General features: G+C 60.8%; 1 protein-coding gene across 1 annotated transcript; it reads right to left on the reverse strand.

The window, feature by feature from the left end:
- Positions 1-1,816: 1,816 nt before the first annotated feature.
- PPP1R9B (protein phosphatase 1 regulatory subunit 9B) lies at positions 1,817-18,314 on the reverse strand. Its single transcript, XM_037150002.2, has 10 exons — positions 16,425-18,314; positions 12,273-12,405; positions 10,922-11,042; positions 8,939-9,043; positions 7,750-7,885; positions 7,010-7,162; positions 6,848-6,901; positions 3,935-4,164; positions 3,573-3,669; positions 1,817-3,396 (listed from the first exon to the last, which is right to left on the reverse strand). The coding sequence occupies exons 1-10, from the start codon at positions 17,799-17,801 to the stop codon at positions 3,343-3,345; spliced, it is 2,460 nt and encodes an 819-aa protein (XP_037005897.2). The 5' UTR covers positions 17,802-18,314; the 3' UTR covers positions 1,817-3,342.
- Positions 18,315-19,389: the final 1,075 nt, after the last annotated feature.

Below are 19,389 nucleotides of genomic sequence, written 5' to 3' on the forward strand. Positions count from 1 at the left end.
CAGGGTGGTCTTGGAACTATAAGGACAGAATTAATAACTTTAGGGACTGAAGATATCTAAGGAGATCTGTGGGAGCTTGTGTGGGGGTGGGGGAAGTCTCTGGGTGTCTTCAGAATCTGCTGGCAGCCATGGGGTGCTGGTTAGATTGTGGAGATGGGGGGGTGACTCTGGTGACAGCCTATCAGAGCTATGCCTGGGCTCTTACAGAGGGCATGGCTTGTGGGGATCTGGTGAGATCTGGGTGGTAGGCTGGAGTGGGGAGATTGAGTATACTGCCCCTGTGGGGAGCGGGGAGATGATGAGTATGTAATGTCAGTACTGGGGTGGGGCAGGTTCTGTGGGAAGGGGTCTGCCAGGCCGCAGGACCTGGGAGGACCCCCTATTCCTAGTAACGCCTGAGCTCTGGGAGTAAAGAAAATCCTTATCTGATTTCCCTCCCCTATGGCAAGTGTTGGATTGTGGAAAACCTGCCCCACCTCCTAAGAACTAGGAAAGTGACAGGGTGGGCAGGTGACAGTGTCCATAGCCGCTTGACACACAGCCCCAAACATGGACATATCTCATGGGCAAGTCACATCTCAAGCCTGAGAAACTCAGCAAAGTCACACACAGCACCCTTAGCCACACACCACACGTGGGCTCAGACATTGGTTGGGGGGCTCCTTGGCCCACCTTTTGGAACACGTAACGTGCAGGCCCTCTCCTAATATACAGGACAGGTGAGGGCAGTGGGATTCCAGCAGCAGGATGCTCAGCCCCAGTTAGACCAGCAGAAGGCCTCACCAGTACCCCCAGATCTGCCTCCCCACCCAGGGAGGTCCAGCCACTTCACATATGGGGACTTCTTGGTTTCCTGAGCAGGGTCCCAGTGCCCTCTAATTCTGGAGCCAACACCTGCAACCTTGTGGTTTGGTGGCCTCTGATGCTGGGACTCAGTCACCTGGATCTGTCTTCCCAGAAGTGTTCCAAGGATGATCCACTTGGAGAAGATACCTTGAGAGGCATGGTCATCCACCTCAGGTTTCCAGGTGCCCTCTGGGGGATGCCCATATAGGACTGGGTGGGTCCTATATGGCCCTGAGGTGCAGAACTGGGATGTTTGAGAGGAAGCTATGGGAAACCAGAATTTGGTGACATGAGGGAGACTTGTGTGACAGAGCTATGCACAATGATGCTTCAGGAGCTGTCACTGGGAGTTATGGTGGAGGCCACTCATCTCGGGTATTATTAGGGACCCACCAAGGTGGCCCTGAAGGGTCCCAATGTTGGGACTTCCATCAGGGCAAAGGGGAACATGAGCATTTCCTTGGGGGTCACAAGTGCATTGGGCTTTAGTTTGCACATGTGTGCGCACCAGTGTGCAAAGGAGAGGCTCGCGCTGGGAATGGCTATGCTTGCCCTCACTCCCACCTCTTTGGGGCTTCACCAAGGCTTGTCCCGCAGCTGCCACCTCCTAGAAGAACCTCCTTAGGTTCTTCAGGGTGTCTTATGAGTGGGGGCTGGGCTTCCCCATTAGGTTAGATTTCTCCATGGGGGGACTTGGGGTTCATCTTACCACATCCAGCCCATCCTGGAATCCCATCAGAGGCCTTGTAAAAAGAGGAAGGCAGTGCACCTAAGGAACTCACTAGAAACCCCAGCATTGCCCAGTTGGAATGGATAAAGCATGGGTGCTGATGGAGACAATGCTATAGGGTGTGTGCGGGAACCAAGATCTGAGAATCGCTGGAGGTGGAAGGGGACCACTGGCCACAGACGGGCATCTGCCCCTCCCTCCACCCACCTCCCGGGAATAAAAAAAACCAGGCAGCGAGGCTCTGGGGGCTGCTTTTATGGGGCGACCTGACAGAGGGCATGGTCCGTACAAAACCGGGAACAATACATACATATATATATTATATACAGAGACGCAGTCCTGCGGAGGGCGGGACAGGGATAGCCACCAGCCCGGGAAACCGGAAGCGCCCGCGGCCCCGCCCCTTCCATCTGCCTGGGCGTAGAAGTGCACGGGCGGGGCACCGAGACAGCCAGCTCTTCCAGGGGGTAGGGAAAGGGCTGGGGACGGGAAGGGGAGAGGGAAGAAATACTGATTGGTGGCATGGTCTATTTATAGGGGACGAGGAGAAGCGAAAGGGATGGGACCGGGGTTGTCTGCTTTAAAAAATGAACAAAAACCCAGGCTGGGGCAAGGGCATCAGAAAGGGGCAAAACTAGAGATGGATTCTGAAAGGGGAGGGGACCTGGGCAGGGGTCTCACCTCCCTTGGTCCAAGCCCCAATTTGGGGTTAAAGTGAGGAAACGAGTCAATTCCACTTCGAAAGCAGGCTGTCAGCAGGGCAGCCCTGGTCTCCAAAAAGTTTAGTAGTAAAATGTTGCCCTCCAGTCAACACGTTGGAAGGGTGTGGTTGTGGGGGGTGGTGTGAGGCTGAACCTCTGTGGTGTTAGGAGAGGGCTTTCCCGTGTGGCCCCGGGCAGGGCAGGGCTGGGCCTGGCTCTGAGTAAGAAATGCTCTCTTGTCTAAGACCAGGTTCTTTGCAGCCAGGCCCTCTGAGCTGACCACCTCTCCTCCCTGGCGTTCCCAGGCTTAGCCAGGAAACTGGATGCCAGAGAGGCCACAGAACAGTTCCAGGAAGAGGTTATGGCTATTTGGCACCAGGGAAGGGCAAGGGGGAGGCATGAGGAGAAACTGGGGGCTGCCGCCCCCCTTTTTCTACTCACTCCCCTTTCCCCCGAAGGATATATGAGAAATCAGTGCAGGGCCGGGCCCAGCCTCCAGGCTCTGGGGTGAACTCCACCCCTCCTGGGAGGGGAGACAGGGAGGGAGGAGGTGTGGAGGCAACCCCTCCCAGCAGGAGGATCAGAATGAAACAGAGACAGCACAATGATGGGGAGCAAGAAGGGCCAGGAAGGTAGAATCTCAAGTCAAGGAGCCCTGTGGGCAGGGAGCAGCCTCCAGGTGGTGAAATGCTGGGAGAGCCCCCAGCCCCATTCCAGTCCAGAGACAAAGGCTGGAGGTTGTAAAGTCTGGCAGTTTGGTCTGCAGGTCCTTGTGTCTGTCCATCCACCACCCAGGCCAGCCCTTGGCATCCCTCAACCTCTGTGCCTCAGCCCCATAGGGTAAGAAGGAGGCCATCCTTCCAGTCACCCGTCTGCCTGGGGCCACCATAATGGGGCCTGTGACATGGGCCCTCTGGTCCCTGAAGCTGGGGGAGGTGGGGCAGAGGGGTGGGGGAGTCGGGGCACCTGTCCCCAGGCTAGTTAGGGGTGGGGTGGAATATTGAGGATGGGGCGGGAGGACAATGGGAGGGGATTAATTATTGTCTGGTTAAGGAAAGATTCCTGTTAAGTAGAATTGGAATTCCTCAGTGTTTGCAGGTTTCCTTCCAGTTCTGAGATCTAGAAAACAAAGAGGAGAGGGGGGTCAGGCTGGGGGGCCAGGCTTGGGCTCTGTCCCTTCTGTCCCATAAGGCCCTGAGCTCCTGGCCAGCAGCATGACCCCCCTGCTACTCTCCAGGACCCAGAGTGGGTGCCCCTCCCTCCACAGCCCTGCCCTCAGGCATCGCTGGGCCCACCTTGTCCAGGAGCTTGTCCATCTCCTCCTTCCTCGCCAGCTCTGACTCCTCCAGAACCCGGCGCTGTGCAGTCTCCTTTTTCAGGAACTCTATCTCCCTGGTGACCAGTGGGGGACAGACCGTGGGTAAGGGGGTGTGGCCTGGCCTCCATCCAGGGTCCTCAGCTCTAACTGGACAGCCCTGTCTCTCCCTGTTCTCAGGTCAGGGGTGCCCAAGGTGCTCCCAATGCCCCTGGCACCTGGTCATGCTGGGCCCAGGTACCACCACCACAGGGCTCTCCAGCCTCTGTGTTTTCACCTCCCTACTCTCCTGGGGGTGGGGAGGGACTGCCAACCCCAGCCTTCAACCCCATGGCCACATACTTCTGCTGGTAGTCCTTGATGAGGCGCTTGGCCTTGCTGTACTTGCGCTCCAGGGCCTGGTACTGGGCCTGGGTCTCCCGCAGGTGCTCATCCACAGCTTGGCACAGGCTCTGGGCCTCACCCCAGTAGCCCTCCAGCTTCTCCATGCGTTCCTTGTTCTCCTCCACACTCTGCTCCAGCTGGGCCTTCTCCACCCGCCACCGGCCCTTCTCCTGCTCCAGGCTCTGCAGCTGAGAGAGGAAGAGTGGCCCCTGGTTGGTGGGGGCCAGTGGGGAGCCCAGGTGTACCCTCATCCTGCACTGGTGCCAGAGCCCCTGGATGTTTCCCCAGACATGGAACCCATTGCTCCCCAACTACTCACTCCTACTTGGCTGAGCCTGAGACCTGAAACCGGAGAGGGAAGAGGTGGGACCTCAGTCTCAGAGCTCCCAGCCAGCGTCCCTGACACTGCAGTGCACTCTTGGCAGGTAACAGGCCTGGGTTAATCACTGACTGGCTCTGTGACTTGGGGCAAGGCAACTTCTGTTCAGTCTCTAGAACAGGTGTGACTCCCGCCTTGCCACGCTCACAAGGGCCTCAGTGAGGAGGCAGATGTGAAAGAGCTGGGCAGGTGAAGGTTACCACGGCCCTCCACCCCCTCTCTGCACCTCTGGCCCTACCAACCAGCCCCTGCTTCTGCGGCATCTCCAATAATCAGCCTGGCTCCTCTCCCAGCTCCCAGGCTACCCCAGCGCTGCTGCAACAGCTCAGTCCTGGAGGCTTGTTCTCTATCTCACCTCCCACACCCCATTGTGCACTCAGAGCCCTGAGTCCTGAGCTCTAGCCCAACATCGCTTCCAACTCCTGGGCGCCGTGCCCCGACCCCAACCCCACCCACAGAAACCCATTCCCCCTTTCCTGTCTAGCCCACCTCTGCTCAAAGGTGCCATCATCTCACCCCCATCCCAGCACCCAGCCTCAAGCCCCTGCCTGACCCTCCAACCCTGTTGGCTGCAAACGCCACTTGCTCCCTAAGCTCCAGCCACACAAGCTTTCCTGCAGACCCTCAGGCTTGCCAGGTTCCCTCCTGGCACGCAGGGTTTGCCCGTGTTCCCCCCTCTGCCTGGAGTGCTCCCATCCCCCCTCCCTCTTGCCTCATCATTTCCCACCAACTCACCTTTAGGTGGTCTGCTCAGTCTCACTTCCCTAGAGAAGCCTCCTGTGAGTACCTCCAACTACACAGTCCCCCACCCCCTGTCCCCACCCCCAGCAGGACCAGGTCTTGCTGCTCCAGGAGCTCAGTAACCCTGTCCTCTCCTACACAGTCTCATGTCAGTCTGTAACAACACAGCCGTCGGTATGCAGACACTCAGCTACATGAGAGCAAGCATCTGCTTTTGCCAGTCACAGGCGCTGGAGCAGTGCCGGGCACCTAGAAGGCATCCGACAGATGTTTACTGATGGAAGCAGGAACAGACCTTTGACCCCCTGTCCCCTTCACACTCCGAATCCGCCAGGACCCTGTTCTGTCATCGCTACCTCAGCCATGAAGCTCCAACCCATCCCTCCCTTCAGTACCCTCTGCCATACTCTGGGCAGCCCTGGCCCACACATGCCTCCAAGTTTCCTGGCCTCCAAGTCCTTCCCACCTACTTTCATGACCTCTCACTTCCGAGGCAGTGACCTTCCCCCTTATGGCCCTCAGATGGCCACAGGTCCAAAGCTAGAGTCCTTAGGAAGCTGGGACACTGCAGCAACAGCCCACCCTGGCAACCCAGTTCTGCTCCCACCTCTCCCCCAGTGGAACGGCTGCACCAGCCCACGGGGCTCCTTCCGAAGCCAGCCTCCAAGCTTGAGACTGTCTCCTGCGAGCGATGCCTTTCCTCTGCCTCAGTCGTCTAAACCCTGCCCCGCCCCCAAGGCTCAGTCCCGTGTTCCCCTCTCCCCATGTACAGTGGGTGTAAGCCTGCATGTGGGCACGCACACACACATGTACCTGGTCCACTGTTCACGTGGCTCTGTGCACCCCTGCCTCTCCCCACCACCCTGGAAGCCCCACAGGAGCCTGGCCTCCTAATGTCCAGGCCCAGCAGGGGCCCAACACAGATTTTTAATACAAATCCTGTGCATCTCCATGCTGACAAGAGTTAGCTTCCAATGAGCTTATGTGTGTGGGTGTGCATGGTGCATGTGTGTGATCGCGCATGTTGTGTGTGTGTCACCATCTGGGAGCATCAGCGTCTCTGTGAGAAGGCACATGTCCTGTGACAATCTTCCTGCACGATGGCTATACCTTGTGCCTCTTACATCAGGGCAGAGTGTCTACACATCCAGGCTGATGCGCCTGGGTATGAGGTCACGTGAAGCAAGGGTCTGCCATCTCCGTGTCCTGTCTGCGTAGGGCGGGTGCCTGTCTGCAGATGGCTCAGGGGGTGCTATGTGCCAGGGGCCCAGGCTGGTGTGTGCCTGTGTGTGTCTCTGGGCAGTCTGCATGTACCGCTGGCCCTATATGTGGAAGAAACGTGTGGAACAACACAAACATGAAGACATCTAGTGTGTAAGTTCATGTGCTTCAGTATAATACTATAGCTAACTGCGCAACCTTTGATCGAGCACCTGTGATGTATCAGACACTGTACTGAGGACTCCCCATGTATTATCTCGTTTAATCGTCACAACCATCCTATGGTGTTGACGGTATTATTGCCCCATTTTATAGGTGAGGAGACTGAGACACAGAGCAGCAAGTGACTAGTAGGGCCGATGGACCCAGAACTCAAGCTCCTATTGCTGCCCCCCCCACCTCAGAATAGCTTGCCCTGTAGTGCTTGTGGGGGGCAGGGATGGCAGGCACATGTCCATGTGTGCAGATGTGAAGACGGGGTCATCCCTCCAGCCCTCAGACCCCGTTCCTCCCGCTCCACACCCCCTCACCTTTCTTTTCAGCTGCTGGATCTCCGCCTCAGTCACAGCATGCTTGATCTGGAGCTGCAGGGACAGGGGCAGATACTCAGCGCTCACTGGGGTAGGCAGCGCTGCAGAGGGGGTGCTGGCCTACCTTTACCCTCCACCACCCCGGGGACCCTCTCGTCCCACCTCCTTGAACTTGTGCACCAGCTTCTCGGGCTCCATGTCGACAGGGGACAAGGCATCCTCATTCTCCGCCAACTCAAACACCTCGATGGCCATCTCGCCACCTGGGAATGTGGGGCTCAGCTCCTCATCCTCGTCAGTGGCATACTCTCCTGTCTGCGAAGGAGAGAGGAGGCTGTGCACCCTGCCTGTCCCAGCCTCCCCCGGCCTGACGACCAGAGCCTAGACTGGCAGCAGTCTACCCACGTCATCCTGGGAGCTACTTAGGGGGGTCTCAAGCCTCCCCTGTCAGACTGGGGGCCATACCAGGGGCCTGGTCTGTGTCTTCCTCTGAAGGCACGGGTAATTCCCCCCTAAGACTGAGATCCCTGAAGACAACCTATGCCATCCCTGTCACACTGTGGGTTCCCTGAGGTATGGAGCTGTCACCTTGCTCAGATTATATCCCCTGAGGTTAGGAGCTATGCCTTCCCCTCAGAGTGGGGGCTCTTGGAAGAACTGTATTTTCATTGTAAGACCAAGAAGGCTTTCTGAAAAAAGAGGGTGTGACTCCTCTATCAGACTCGAGGTCCCTGGAGGGAAGGGTCTGTATCACCTCTCTGAGACCAGGGGCTCCCCTAGGACAGGCGGTGGTGCTCTGGGCTTCTTCACAAGGCATGGGGGAAAGGTTAGAGGCAGAGGATGGCTGTAAACCTCCATCCAGCCACCAGGGGGCGGTAAGGCGGGCAGCCAGGAGTTCCTACCTCCTCATCATCCTCCCCATACTGGGCGTATCTCTGCTCCATCATCTCCCGCTGCCATCGCTCCTGTTCCAGGGTCTGCTGTATTAGCTGAGCCACTTCGCTCTGCTCGCCAGGTCGCTCCCGGCCGATCATAAACCTGTGGGGGCACCAGTGTCATCCCCTTTGCTTCTGTCCTCAGCTGGGTAATGCCACCATCCTGCCTGCTGGTGCTCCTCTCTCCGCACCCAGGCCCTCCCAGGGGAGGTGAAATGAGAGGGCTGAGTCCAGAGGCTGCAGAATGTTAATAATAAATGGAGGAGCTGGGGGCCCTTATTGGGTTTCCTTCCCAGGAGAAGCAAAGGCCCACTAGCCCTCCTGGCCAGTTTTGGGGGAGGGGCGATGTCAGCCTAAATTCAGGCTGGGCTGCAGGGGCCATGAGTTCAGAAGCTGCCAGCACAGGGGTTCTGACCCCACCATGTGGGAGGAAATGGGGCAGGGGGTGTAAAGCTGACCCCCCTGACGGAGGGCAGGGGCTGTAGAGGGGTGTCTTGTATGGGCTCCAAGGCCCTGAGCTCCAGGAAGGGGCGGGATGATGGCAACTGGAGATTAGGATGGAAAGGAAATAGTGGAACTTCCAGGCACCAGCCCCTCCTCTCCGTGGCCACCCACATCCTGTTTCCCTCCACCACCCTTTCCTGGTGGCAGTGCCCCTCTTGCAGGGGGGCAGGGAATGGCCCCTAAATGTTTTTCCAGAGAGGGACGTGGGGATCTTCTAACACAACCCCCTTAATTGACAGGCCCAGGGAGGAAAGTGCTTCTGGGATTACCCGGGGCAGGCGAGGAGGAAGGTGAAATGCCCAGGGGAGGGACCCCTGTTTGCATGGCATTCTCCCTGTCCATCTCGGTTCTTCAACGAATGAGTCAGGACAGGCAGGGGGAAGAATGAGCCCAGGAGGCCAGTTTGGAGGTGCAGTGGACAGCAGGCCTTGGTGGCCGCAGTGGTCAAGGGCTCAGGATGGGAAGGTAGACTTGAGGCAAGGGATGTGGGCACAGCAATTCCTTAGGGCAGGAAGGCAGTGGGGCCTCCTCTGTAAGTTGGACCATCCAGAAATTTAATTGTGTGTGTTGGGCAAGTGGGCAGAGTGGCCGAAGGAGGGCCGAGCCTCCTGCTTGCTCCCACACCCACCCGCCCCGTGCTCCCGGCCCTCACCGCACGCGGCCCTTGGTGTTCCGGAGCACGGAGGCCGCAAAGCTCTGGGTCACTCCCACCAGACTGGTTCCATCCACCTCCACCAGGAGGTCGTTCACCTGGATCCTAGGGTAGGTGACATGGGGTCAGGAGGGTCAGGAGGGGAGCTGAGGTGTTAGGGTAGAGGGGGCCCCCTTCCCATCAGAAACTCAAGGCTCAGTCCTCACAGGGACCTGGTACTTTGTCTATGTGCATAAAATGTATGAGGCCTGAGGATCAGGTACCAGCCAGACTCACCTGTGGGCAGTGAGACCTGGGTAAGCAAAGCACACTTGGGTGTCCAGGACCAGGAGGAGTGGCAAGCTCCCTTCCCATGACAATCACATTCTCATCCCCTCCTCCATCACACCTGACAGAGCAGTGTGACAGCCACAGAGCTCATCACCACCATGAACACCCGCAAGAGCCCACAGCCGTCTTACACACACACATCTGCTCAGACCTGAGTCCAAAAATTTCTTTCCTTGAAGACGCGCATAACACACTCGCGCTCACATTCTGTCCCACAGGGCCGCCTCGCCCTGACCCAGGTGCACAGCCCCCAGTGCGTTCCAGCTGTGGTGCCGGAAGCCCTTGTTCTCCACACAAGGAGGAGAGGGATGGGGGTGGCCCGGCCGGCCTGCTGAGGGGGCTAAAGGAGGGAGGGGACCCCGACCCCTCCCTCCTCCACTCCTGCCTCCTCTGGAGCTCCAGGCCTTCTCTCAGGGCTCCCATGTGGAAACGGAGGAAACAGCCTGCTGCAAACACGTCATTGCCATGTGCCCCGCGAGCTTACGCTCGCTCGTGGACACACTCTCCACTTGTACACACATCCCCAAACCGACAATCAGAGGGCCAGGGGAAGGGTTCTGGGAAGCCCAAATGGGGTGGGGGGAGGGGAAAGAGCAGGGGCTCTCACCTTCCTTGTCCCTGCCCCGCATGCTTCTGCATGCGGCAACCCCACCTCCAGCAACATGACCCCAAAGTCACCCAGCCTCCACAGGGATACTCCCTCACCCCTGTCACATGGAAGGGGCCTGGGTTTGGAGGTGCCACCCCAAGGCACCCGATGTCAACCTCCAACTTGTAACAACTGTGAGGTGCCCTAAAGCCCTTCCCACTTCCCTGGTGCGATACACACACAGAGGGGTGGTCCACGGAGGGCTCCCCAGGCTTCCCAGGACACCAGCAGGCCCTCCCAGAACCTTATAGCCCAGACACCCCCTCCGCCTCCTATGCCAAAACACAGGCGCACGTGCAACACACATGCAAGCAGCACTCTCCTCTCCAGGCACACGCCCACCAGTCCTTCTGGCCGGGCCATACACTGGGAGCCCCTTGTTCTCCAGGCTCCAGCCATAACTGCCTGCAACCTCCTGCGCATAATACTCCTCTAGGTTAGCTAATTTCTGTTCTCCTTCAGGTCTCAGCTCCTATGTCACTTCCTCCAAGAAGCCTTCCCTGACACCATGAGAAGTCAAGCCCTCCTTTTTATGCCTTCATGGAACCCTGTATTCTTCCTCTACCTCCCCGTTTTCTGGGTGTCCATTTGAATGTCTGCCTCACCACACAACATGCTTCACAAGAGCAAGGTCCTCATCGCTGACTCCCCAGGGCCTGGCACCAGCCCCAGTGCAGAGTCAGGGACTGGATGTTTCCCAAATGCAGGAAAGAACGCTCAGAGGCACTCCATCAAGCCCAGTGCCTCCACGTTCACGCTCTCTCGACCACAGCCCAACACATACCCCCAACCCCAAACCAGCCCCCATCTCCAGCCCCCCAAGAATGCCAGCGCCATGAGAGTGGGGCTTCCACCTGGGCCATTCACTGCCGCAGCCTCAGGCCAAGGCCAGCACCGGGTACAGGACCGCTCCACGAACATCTGAGCCCCGCACAGGGAGTGGCTCATCCTGGCCCAGCGACCCACCCTACAGAAGGCGGCTGCCAGGAGAGGGAGAGGCATACCTGCCGTCCCGATGGGCCGCGCCGCCCTCAGTGACGGTCTTGACGAAGATGCCCAGCTTCTCCAGGCCCATGTCTGCCCCGGCCCCCATGCCGATGATGCTGATGCCCAGGCCCTCAGAGTCTGTGGAGCAGAGGGGGGGTGAGAAGGTGGTGGGGGGCATGGAGAAGGGAGGGACTAAGAACTCTAGCTCCGGGCTTGTAGGAGACAGTGAGAGAGGTCCCCCGATCCCCAACCTTCACTCTGGGACGTGGCCCTAACCTCAGGAACAGTTCCCCATACGTCGGAGTGTCCTGCCACTGCGTCGGGGGTGCAGTTTTGTCTACCTGCTCTGCCAAGTCAGCTAGGATGCTCTTGGGTCACTCTCACCCTTTGTCCACCCAAAGAACTGATGGGCAGCAAGGCCTGCCAAGGGCACCGACACGGGAGGGCCAGAGACTGCCGTGTGCCTGCGTGCAACTGAGTATGTGGAGGGAGGGGTGGGGCGGGGTGGCGGCAGGCGCCCCTCTTCTCCAAACTCTCTCAACCACACTCACAGCCTCGATGGGAAGCTTCTGCTCTTCTCGCCCCCGAGGCCCACTCCCCTCTCCACAGCCACCCCAACCCTGGTCCCCTGGGCCGCTGACATCCAAACTCATGATCTTCGCTCCCAGACAGGCTCTTCCCATCTGCCACTCCCTCACGGGGCCTGGGAGTCACCTGGATTCCCCCCTCCCCCACGCAGCCTTTGCCCAAGCCAAGTCACCGCCAGACCCTGCCCATTCTGCCTTCCAGGGCCTCACAGGTCTGCCCACTTCCCGCACACACGGCCATCATCTTGTCCACACCACGGCGCTCTCGGCACCTTTCTCCCACATCACAGCCTGGAGTGGTCTTTCCAGAATACCTCTCCCACACCTCGCAAAGTCTTCCAGTCCATCTCGGAAAAAAGTGTCCTTCACATGGTCTCCGAGGCCTTGTTTGCGCTCCCTTCCTCCCCTCACTATCCAAACCCAGCCAGCCTGTCCTCTCTTTCCCACACACTCCCCCGAACGCCTCCTCTTCAGAGCCCAACTCAAGCAACACTTCCTTGGGGAACCCCCACCCCCCGAGTTGGGTCAGGTCTCCTGTAGAATGCCGTCACTGTGGCCCCTCCATGTCTCCCCAGCACCCATTACGGCGCAGAAGGACGTAGTCACATGTGACTGTTGCACCCAGGTCTGCTGCTCCCACAGGCCTCCCCTCACGTCTGGCCAACACACAGCCCAGGAGAGACCAGGGTGTCTTGGGAACCTGGCGACTGTGGGAGCACAGGGGCCCGGTGCAGAAGCTGGAACCAGAGGGAAACCTGTGCAGTCTGGCCCAGCCTCTTACCCTTCTCCAGCTCCACCGGGAACAGCTCCAGCCTCTCCACCCGCTTCTCCAGTTCATATTCTGCAGAGGCCGCCATGGGGTCCACATCCTCGTTTCGACGATCGTAGTCCTCGTTGGAGTAGGTGCTGAACACCTGGGGAAGGGTCACTGGTCAGAGGGCAAGGGCAGGACGGGCCTGGGGAGGCCAAGAGGGCAGGTCATGCAGCCCACTGATGCTGCCCTGCTACCACAGGCCGCCTCCACCCCCAGACGGGTGGAAGTGCGGCCTCCCCCAGCCCCACCATAGCCCCAGCTGGGAGTGAAGGTCCTTCTAGTCCTGGTGCCCACGGGGCAAGACAGAAAGGGACACGGCCTCGTCCAATCCGGTTATTCTCTTCTGCAGCCCAGAAGGCATGAGCAGGCCCGCAGGAGGAGGGCAGGAAGGGCTGTGCTGGAGGAAGTGTCAGACTCAGGGACCCAGGTCCCCAGATCAGAGAAAGACACATGGACAGGGGCGAACAGGAAGTGAGAGATGCAGCCCTGGCCAGGCAGCTCGGTTGGTTAGAGCGCCGTCCCGATACGCCCAGGTTGTGGGCTTGACCTCTGGTCAGGGCACATGCAAGAATCAACCAATGAATGCATACATAAGGGAACAACAAATCAATGTCTCTCTCTATAAAATCAATAAGTTAAAAAAAAAAGACAGTGAGAGATAAGGGAAGACCAGGCCGAGGCGAGGGTGGACAAAGACAGAGATGGACACAGACGGCAGAAGAGCGGAAGGGACGGGCCGAGCAGGAGGAGAGGGAAGAGGAGGAGGGGAGAACGAACAGAGATGCTGAGGATGCCAGATGGGGAGGGAGGAGGGAGCGGGTGTGAGACACAGGGAGGGGGTGGGGAGCAGGAGAGGCAGGGGTGGGGAGGCAGAAGGGCACCCAGACCCAGCTGACATGAACCTGAAGTTAAGGCCAGGGTTGGGAGGGCAGGAAGGACCACCTCCACCCTTGTGGAGAAAGGGCAGGCCCTCCCCTGAGGTGCCCCTCAGGTGGCAGGAGCAGGAGAGAACCCGCTCCCTCCGTCTCCCTGCAGGCCCTCGGCTCAGCTCACAGAGGTCGGCCCCTACCCCCAAGTGCACTGGGTTCTGGTGAGACAAGGACATGCGGGAGGTGGTGGCAGCCTCTCTGACACTGTCCACAGGAAACACAGCCTTCATGGTGGCCCCAAGGCCAGCTCTACCTGGTTGTCCCCCCGCCGTGCCCCTCTGCTGTCACCCGCTTCCCATGTCTCTGGGCAAAACGGGGCTTCCCCAGCCCAACCCTGCTCCAAGGAACAGAGAAGACAGAGCAGGGCTTCTGTGGGAGAGCCTGATTCTGGGCCCGAGCAGGGGCCCCAGGGGGAGATCGGTGAGCACCACTTGGGATGCCACGCTTCATCGCCTGCAGCAGCGATGACAGTCGGCTAAGTGGAGGCGCAGAGCAGCTCTGTCAGGTGGCTGGACCCGAGGCCTGAGGAGCTGGAGTGGGCACTGTCTGCCCCGAGGCCCCTATTGGGGCCCCCTCTCCTCCCAGGTCCCACGGTGGGCAGCAGTACTCCTGTGCCCCAGCTTCAGTGTGGGCTCCTCTGTGTCCTTTCCCCCGACCCCGGAGGCTCCCTCCCAGGCGACGTTCACAGGCCTAGGGGTGCAGCTGGGGGAGGGGGTTATGTGGCCACTAAACTCACCGTCCTCCATTTCACAGCTTCAGAGAGACTCAAGCTCAGACCCTGAAAGCTCATCGCCAGCTGTGCAGTGGCAGCTGGACAGCCCTCCTGACACCTGGCCCACAGCCTCCAAGCCCCCTGGGGGAGGGCCGCCCGTGTGCACCCGGTGCAAGATGCCAGGCCCGCGGCCCTGGGGTAGCCGGCCCAAGGGCAGGATGAGACTGCGTCGAGCTAGGCCCTGGCAGTTGGGTGACCTGTGACTTTGTTCCCACTGCACACGTGCCCCAGGCCCTAGGACAAGAGCTGGTGTGAGCCTGGACTCGGCCTCAGTCTCTGGTGGCCTGGGTCACCCTCGGCCACACACACACATGTTCAAATGGGTGCACACACACTAACAGACACAAAGTGACCTCTAAAACACCCTCACAGCCTGTCCTGGGTTTTGCCCTCATCCTTTTTTAAATCCTGCTGCTTCACAGGAAACCCAGGGCCCAGGCTGAGGCCCCAGACCGCCATTCACATTGCCCACCATGATGCACCCAGCCTGTCAGAGGGCCCTGGGCCCGGTCCCCTGCCCCCCCACCCCGGATGACAATCTGGACTTGGGCTCTCTGTCCTCAGCAGAAGCCTCCATAAAGGCAATAACTGGGTCATCAGCAGGACACACGGTCCAGGACTCAGTATCCGTGCAGGGTGGGGGCAGGGAGCGGGAGAAGTGGGGACTGCTGCTGGGGCAGGAGAGGAAGAAGTCCCAGCAAGGTCAAAAGTCAGACACGACAGGGTGGCACCACTTGCCACTGCCCCCACACTCGGGCCAGAGACAGTCACCGGGGAGTCGGGAGCACTGCTCCAAATCATGTGCTATTTTTACCCAAAAATCAGGGTAAGATGTCAAATATAGACAATCAGAGGCCCAGGACTGATGGACCAATGCCACCTCTGTGGGGGTCGGGGGGCTCAGAGAACTGGTGGTGGAGTTGGTGACAGGGTCCCCACTTCCTCAGGGCCCTCACCCCCTTCCTGAGGTCCCAGAGACCACCATAATCCTCCGTTCCCTCCAGGATCTGGTGGCCTCAGGGGGAGAGAAGGGCTGGGAAAGGACTCGTAGGGTCCTATGGGGGAGGAGGCTGGCCAGGACTCTGGACGAGAGGGGCAGGTTACGACACTCTGGCCAGTGAGTGGAACCTGGGACAGCTTCAGTGCCCAGGAGCAGTTATGGAAACTGCGAGCAAGCATCTGAGGGTTTGACCAAGGAGGGTGAAGGCAGGATTCAGGCCCAGGCAAGTCCAGGGGCCTGCAGACCTGGCCACTGAACCAGGGGAGGTAACAACGGGCCATCTGGGCTGAGAGTGCCAGTCAAAAATGGGAGGGTGAAAGGAAGTAGGGGGGGCCCTGGGGTTCTTCAGTGTCCCTAGGGGATGCCTCCCCCCCTCCCCCCACCCAGCACTGTCCTGAGGAACTCCGGGCACCTGCAGGCTCTACAAAGCAATCACCAAGCGTGGTGGTGGGGACAGAGGAGGGCAAACTGAGACCTCCCAGAGGGGGCAGCCTCCATCCCTGTCCAGAGAATGTGACAAGGGCACTTGGGGCCTGCCCAGGCCACGGAGTCTGTCCTAGTGAGCAGTCAAGAGCAAAGGCATGCAGACTGCGGCCAAGTTCACTGGGGTTCCCAGCCCCACCCTCTCCTCCCTGACTTGCCGAAGGCCTGGCCCCCTGGAGGGCCACACAGAGTGCCTACTTCCCTAGAACCCAACACTTCCCCTCCTCCGGCCCACACGGACCCCAAGAAAGGCCGCAGGCCTGGCCTTCCCCCACCCCCAGTCACACGGCCCCAGGCCAGCTCATCTTCAAAGAACTGCTTCCCTGTTTCACTTCTGCAAAGTTGGAGTGGGGGCTACGGGCAGGATGGCGGAAGGACTACCTGTATCTCGGTTTCGGGAAGTTCCTGGCTCCTCCCTCCCACATCCTTTACAAGTCTTATACAGGTAGTCGCAGGGAATGATTCCCGGCTCCCCCGCCGCCCTCCCGCCCGCCTGGAGCGGGGTCAAGACCGTTGTGGGAGGCTCTCCTGACGACACACACGGACACGCGCACACGCACACGCACACCTCCCCACCGCCCAAGCCTCTGCCTCTAGCACCTCTGGAGGAAGAATGTCTGGGAGAGAAAGGGAAAGCAGGTGTCTCAGGACCCTGGGGGGCGGGGGGCGGGCAGGGTTGTGCGGCGTGAGCGCTGGGCGGGGCAGCAGGCAGAGGAGCCTAAGGGCAGGTCGGAGCAGGCCGCCCCCGTGTCGGGCCTGAAAATTATCCCTTTCTGACAAACAGCTGGAGCTCCCCCACGCCCCCCTCAGGGTGGTAACTCGTGGGAAGGGGGCTGAGTGGCAGGGGCTGACTCAGCCTGCCGAACCCGCCGGCGAGGTGGGGGGTGGCAGCGTGCGCTGGGCGGGGGCGGCGCGGGGGCGGGGGGCTCACTCACTTGGATCGGCGCCGTGCTGAAATGGATCTTCCGGCTTGGGGCCGGGTCCTCTTCCTCGGACAGCCCCGGGATCTCCACGCACCCCGACTCGGGCTCATAGGGAGGCTCCGCATCCTCCTCGTCGTCGTCCTCGTCCTCCTCCAGGGCGCTGCCCCCAGAGTCCTCCCCCAGCCCACTGTAGGCGCTCACGTCCACCAAGTCTGCCTCCGAGAAGTCCTCCTTCTTGGACTCATCCGCCTCCTCCCGGGCCACATCCGGGGCCCGGCCATTGCCCACCCCTCTTTCAGGCGCCGCCACGGTCGCCGCCTCTTTCTCGGGGGCCGCTTGGGCCTTCTGCTCCTCGGGCGCGGGGCTGGCTGTGGTTGCCAAGGCGCTGCCATTCTCCAGGGCCGCGTGGACCGTCACCTCCGCCTGGATCACCTCCCCGGGCGCCGCCTCGGCCTCCGACTCCCCGCTCTCCTCCACCTCCACCGGCTTAATCTTGCGCACCTCCCGGGGCTTGGGGGGCGGCCGGGTGGGAGCCACTCGGTGCTGCGGAGGCTGCTGCCCTCCGGGGCCGCGCTCTTTCTCGGCCGGGCCATCCCCCGACGGGGCGGGCGGTGGAGGCGGCGGCTGGAACACCCGGGACCGCTTACTGACCAGCTTCGAGTTGACCTGGGGAGCCCCGGGGGCCACGGCCCTGGGGAGCCCGGGTCCGCGGTGGAGGCCGGGTCTCGAGTCGGCCTTCTCAAAAACGGCGCTGAGCTGGCTGACCGTCGGCGACACGGCGTCGGCGTCCAGCTTGTCCAGAGCCTCGGTGCTCCCGTTGAAGCGCACCACGACGTCCAGCTTCCGGTCCTGCAGGCCCGCGCGCTCCTGCCTCAGCAGCCGCCGCGCCGCCGCCTCCTTGTCGCCGCCCGCGGCCGCCGGGACGCTCCGCTCGAACAGCTTCCGCGTCTCCTGCAGCCGGGACGGCGGGTGCGGCGGCGGCGCGGGCTGCGCGGAGGGCGCGGGCTTGGAGTCGAAGCGGCTCACGCGCTCGGACACGCTGGTGCCCAGCTTGAGCAGGGCGCTGTGGTCCACGTTCTCGTTCAGGCTGCTGGCCCGGGGCAGCGACAGGCGCACGCCGCGCTCCGACGCCCGCGGGGCCTCCGTGGGGCCCGCGCCGCCGCCCGCCTCGCCCGCCGGCCCGGCCGGGGTGCCCATCTGCAGGAACATACTTTTGATGCGGTGGACGTTGGAGCCATATTTCTTGTGGTGGGCAGCCTTGGGTGGTGCATCGTCGGGCCCGGGCGCGTCGGGCGGCTTGAGCGCCTGGATGCCCGCCTCGTAGGCGCTGCGGTGCGGCGAGGCGCTCCGGAGGGGACCCCCGGGCCCCCGCGGCTCCGTCTTCATCATGGTGGGGGGAGCCGGGTTCGCATGCCCCCGCTGCCCGCTCCCCCCCTCCGACAGGCGGCCGGCCAAGTCGGGACCACCGCCCCCTCCCCCCGAGAAAAGAAACCCCGAAAGGCCTTTTATAGGCTCCCCCCAAAAGCAAGCCGCCAAAGACAGTTAAGGCCGCTTAAAAAAAAAAAAAAGGTAAAAAAACCTCCGAGCGCCCTGTGTGGGTCGCCTCCCCCAATCAAGCTGCCAAAGACAGCCAGCCCCTCTTCCGAAGCCCCAGCAGCCTGGCCCGGTCGCCCCCAACCCAATGAGAAAAGCGGCGGCGGGGCCGGTGGCACCGCGCGCCCTGCCCGCGAAGCAGCGGTAGAGGCGCCGGCTCACATCGTCCGCGGCGGTGTCAGCGGGGCTGGCAGCGCGGGCGCCCCCCACCCCGGCCAGGGACCTTGGCTCTCGGGGGGCCCGGCACCCCGGCACCCATGGCTGCTCGGCCGTCCCGGGCCGTTCCGCCGCCGCTCCACCCTCCCTCCCTCCCTCCCCCCCGCGCCCCAAGCCTCGGTCTTTCTCTGGCTCTGCCCGAGCGGCGGCAGCCGGAGACCGAGCGGCTGCCCTTCTCGCCGCCGCCGCTGGGGAACTGGCACCTCTGGGTCCTAGAGGGATCGGATTTCCGGGGCCGGCGTTCGTGAGCCCTCCTCTTCCCCTCCACTCGACCGTACCCCCTCCCGGTGTCTCGCTCGTCCCTCGCCGACAGCCTTCCGCTGACCCCAGACCCTGGCCAGTCCTGTTCACCGCATCCATCCCCACCTCTGACTGTGGCTCTTCGCAGAGCACATAACCGCACCCCTACTGTATATTGAGGAGGGGCAATCCAACCAAATGGTCTCAGTGCCGCCCCTTTTCACCCCAAAAGTGAAGGCATTAGTGGGGAGGGGCAAAGGATTATTTCCTTCAAGGTCTTTGAGTCCCTAGCATGGTTCAAAGCCATCAGTGTCAAAATCGCTCCAGGATTTTAAATTTAAAAAAAACAAAAATCTGTTATGTAGGCCCTCCCCAAACTTTGGGAAGCAGAATCTCAGCGGTCTGGCCCAGGAACCTGCATTTTAACAGTTTCCCACAGGGAACCATTTGCACCCACCCTCTAAGGTGTGAAGCCTTGCTCCCCCCCCCCCCCCCCCCCCCCAGTGTTGCTGGCCTTGTGGTGGAGGAGGAAGGGGGGCCTGGAGAGACAAAATGGTCCTGGTCCCCCAAGCTGGCCTTTTTCCCTTTCGGAGTCTGAAGAGGGTGTGCTGCCAACTTGCCGGCTTTGCACCTAGGCTAACAGGGAGGTGGCAGATCGCTGTCTTCATGCCCCTCCTAGCATCTTGCCTCTCAAACAGGACGAAGGAATGTTGGAGGCCTGGGGCCAGAGTTTTAACAGTGAGAGCTCGAGGTTAGGTCTCTGATGGAAAGGATCCTGACCACTCTGCAAGCGTGTGCAGGGGGGAAGGGCCAGGGTAGAAGTGACCTACACATCCTCTGTCTTGGCAACCCAGAAAGCTTCTGATGCTCCCCCCAGCCCCACGTGCACAGAGGCCTGGGACCCTCCCCAGCCCCCTCCTGGGAGTGG

Source organism: Artibeus jamaicensis, unplaced genomic scaffold, assembly GCF_021234435.1.
Source record: "Artibeus jamaicensis isolate MK-2021 breed Jamaican fruit bat unplaced genomic scaffold, CSHL_Jam_final contig_1998, whole genome shotgun sequence".
Lineage (NCBI taxonomy): Eukaryota > Metazoa > Chordata > Mammalia > Chiroptera > Phyllostomidae > Artibeus > Artibeus jamaicensis.

Excerpts from the sequence above, each read along its gene's own strand:
- PPP1R9B (XM_037150002.2), bottom strand. The coding sequence starts at position 17,801 with ATGATGAAGACGGAGCCGCGGGGGCCCGGGGGTCCCCTCCGGAGCGCC. Across the intron at positions 11,043-12,272 it reads CCCGGTGGAGCTGGAGAAGG|ACTCTGAGGGCCTGGGCATC; the intron begins GTAAGAGGCTGG and ends TCTGCTCCACAG. Across the intron at positions 7,886-8,938 it reads AACACCAAGGGCCGCGTGCG|GTTTATGATCGGCCGGGAGC; the intron begins GTGAGGGCCGGG and ends GTGCCCCCACAG.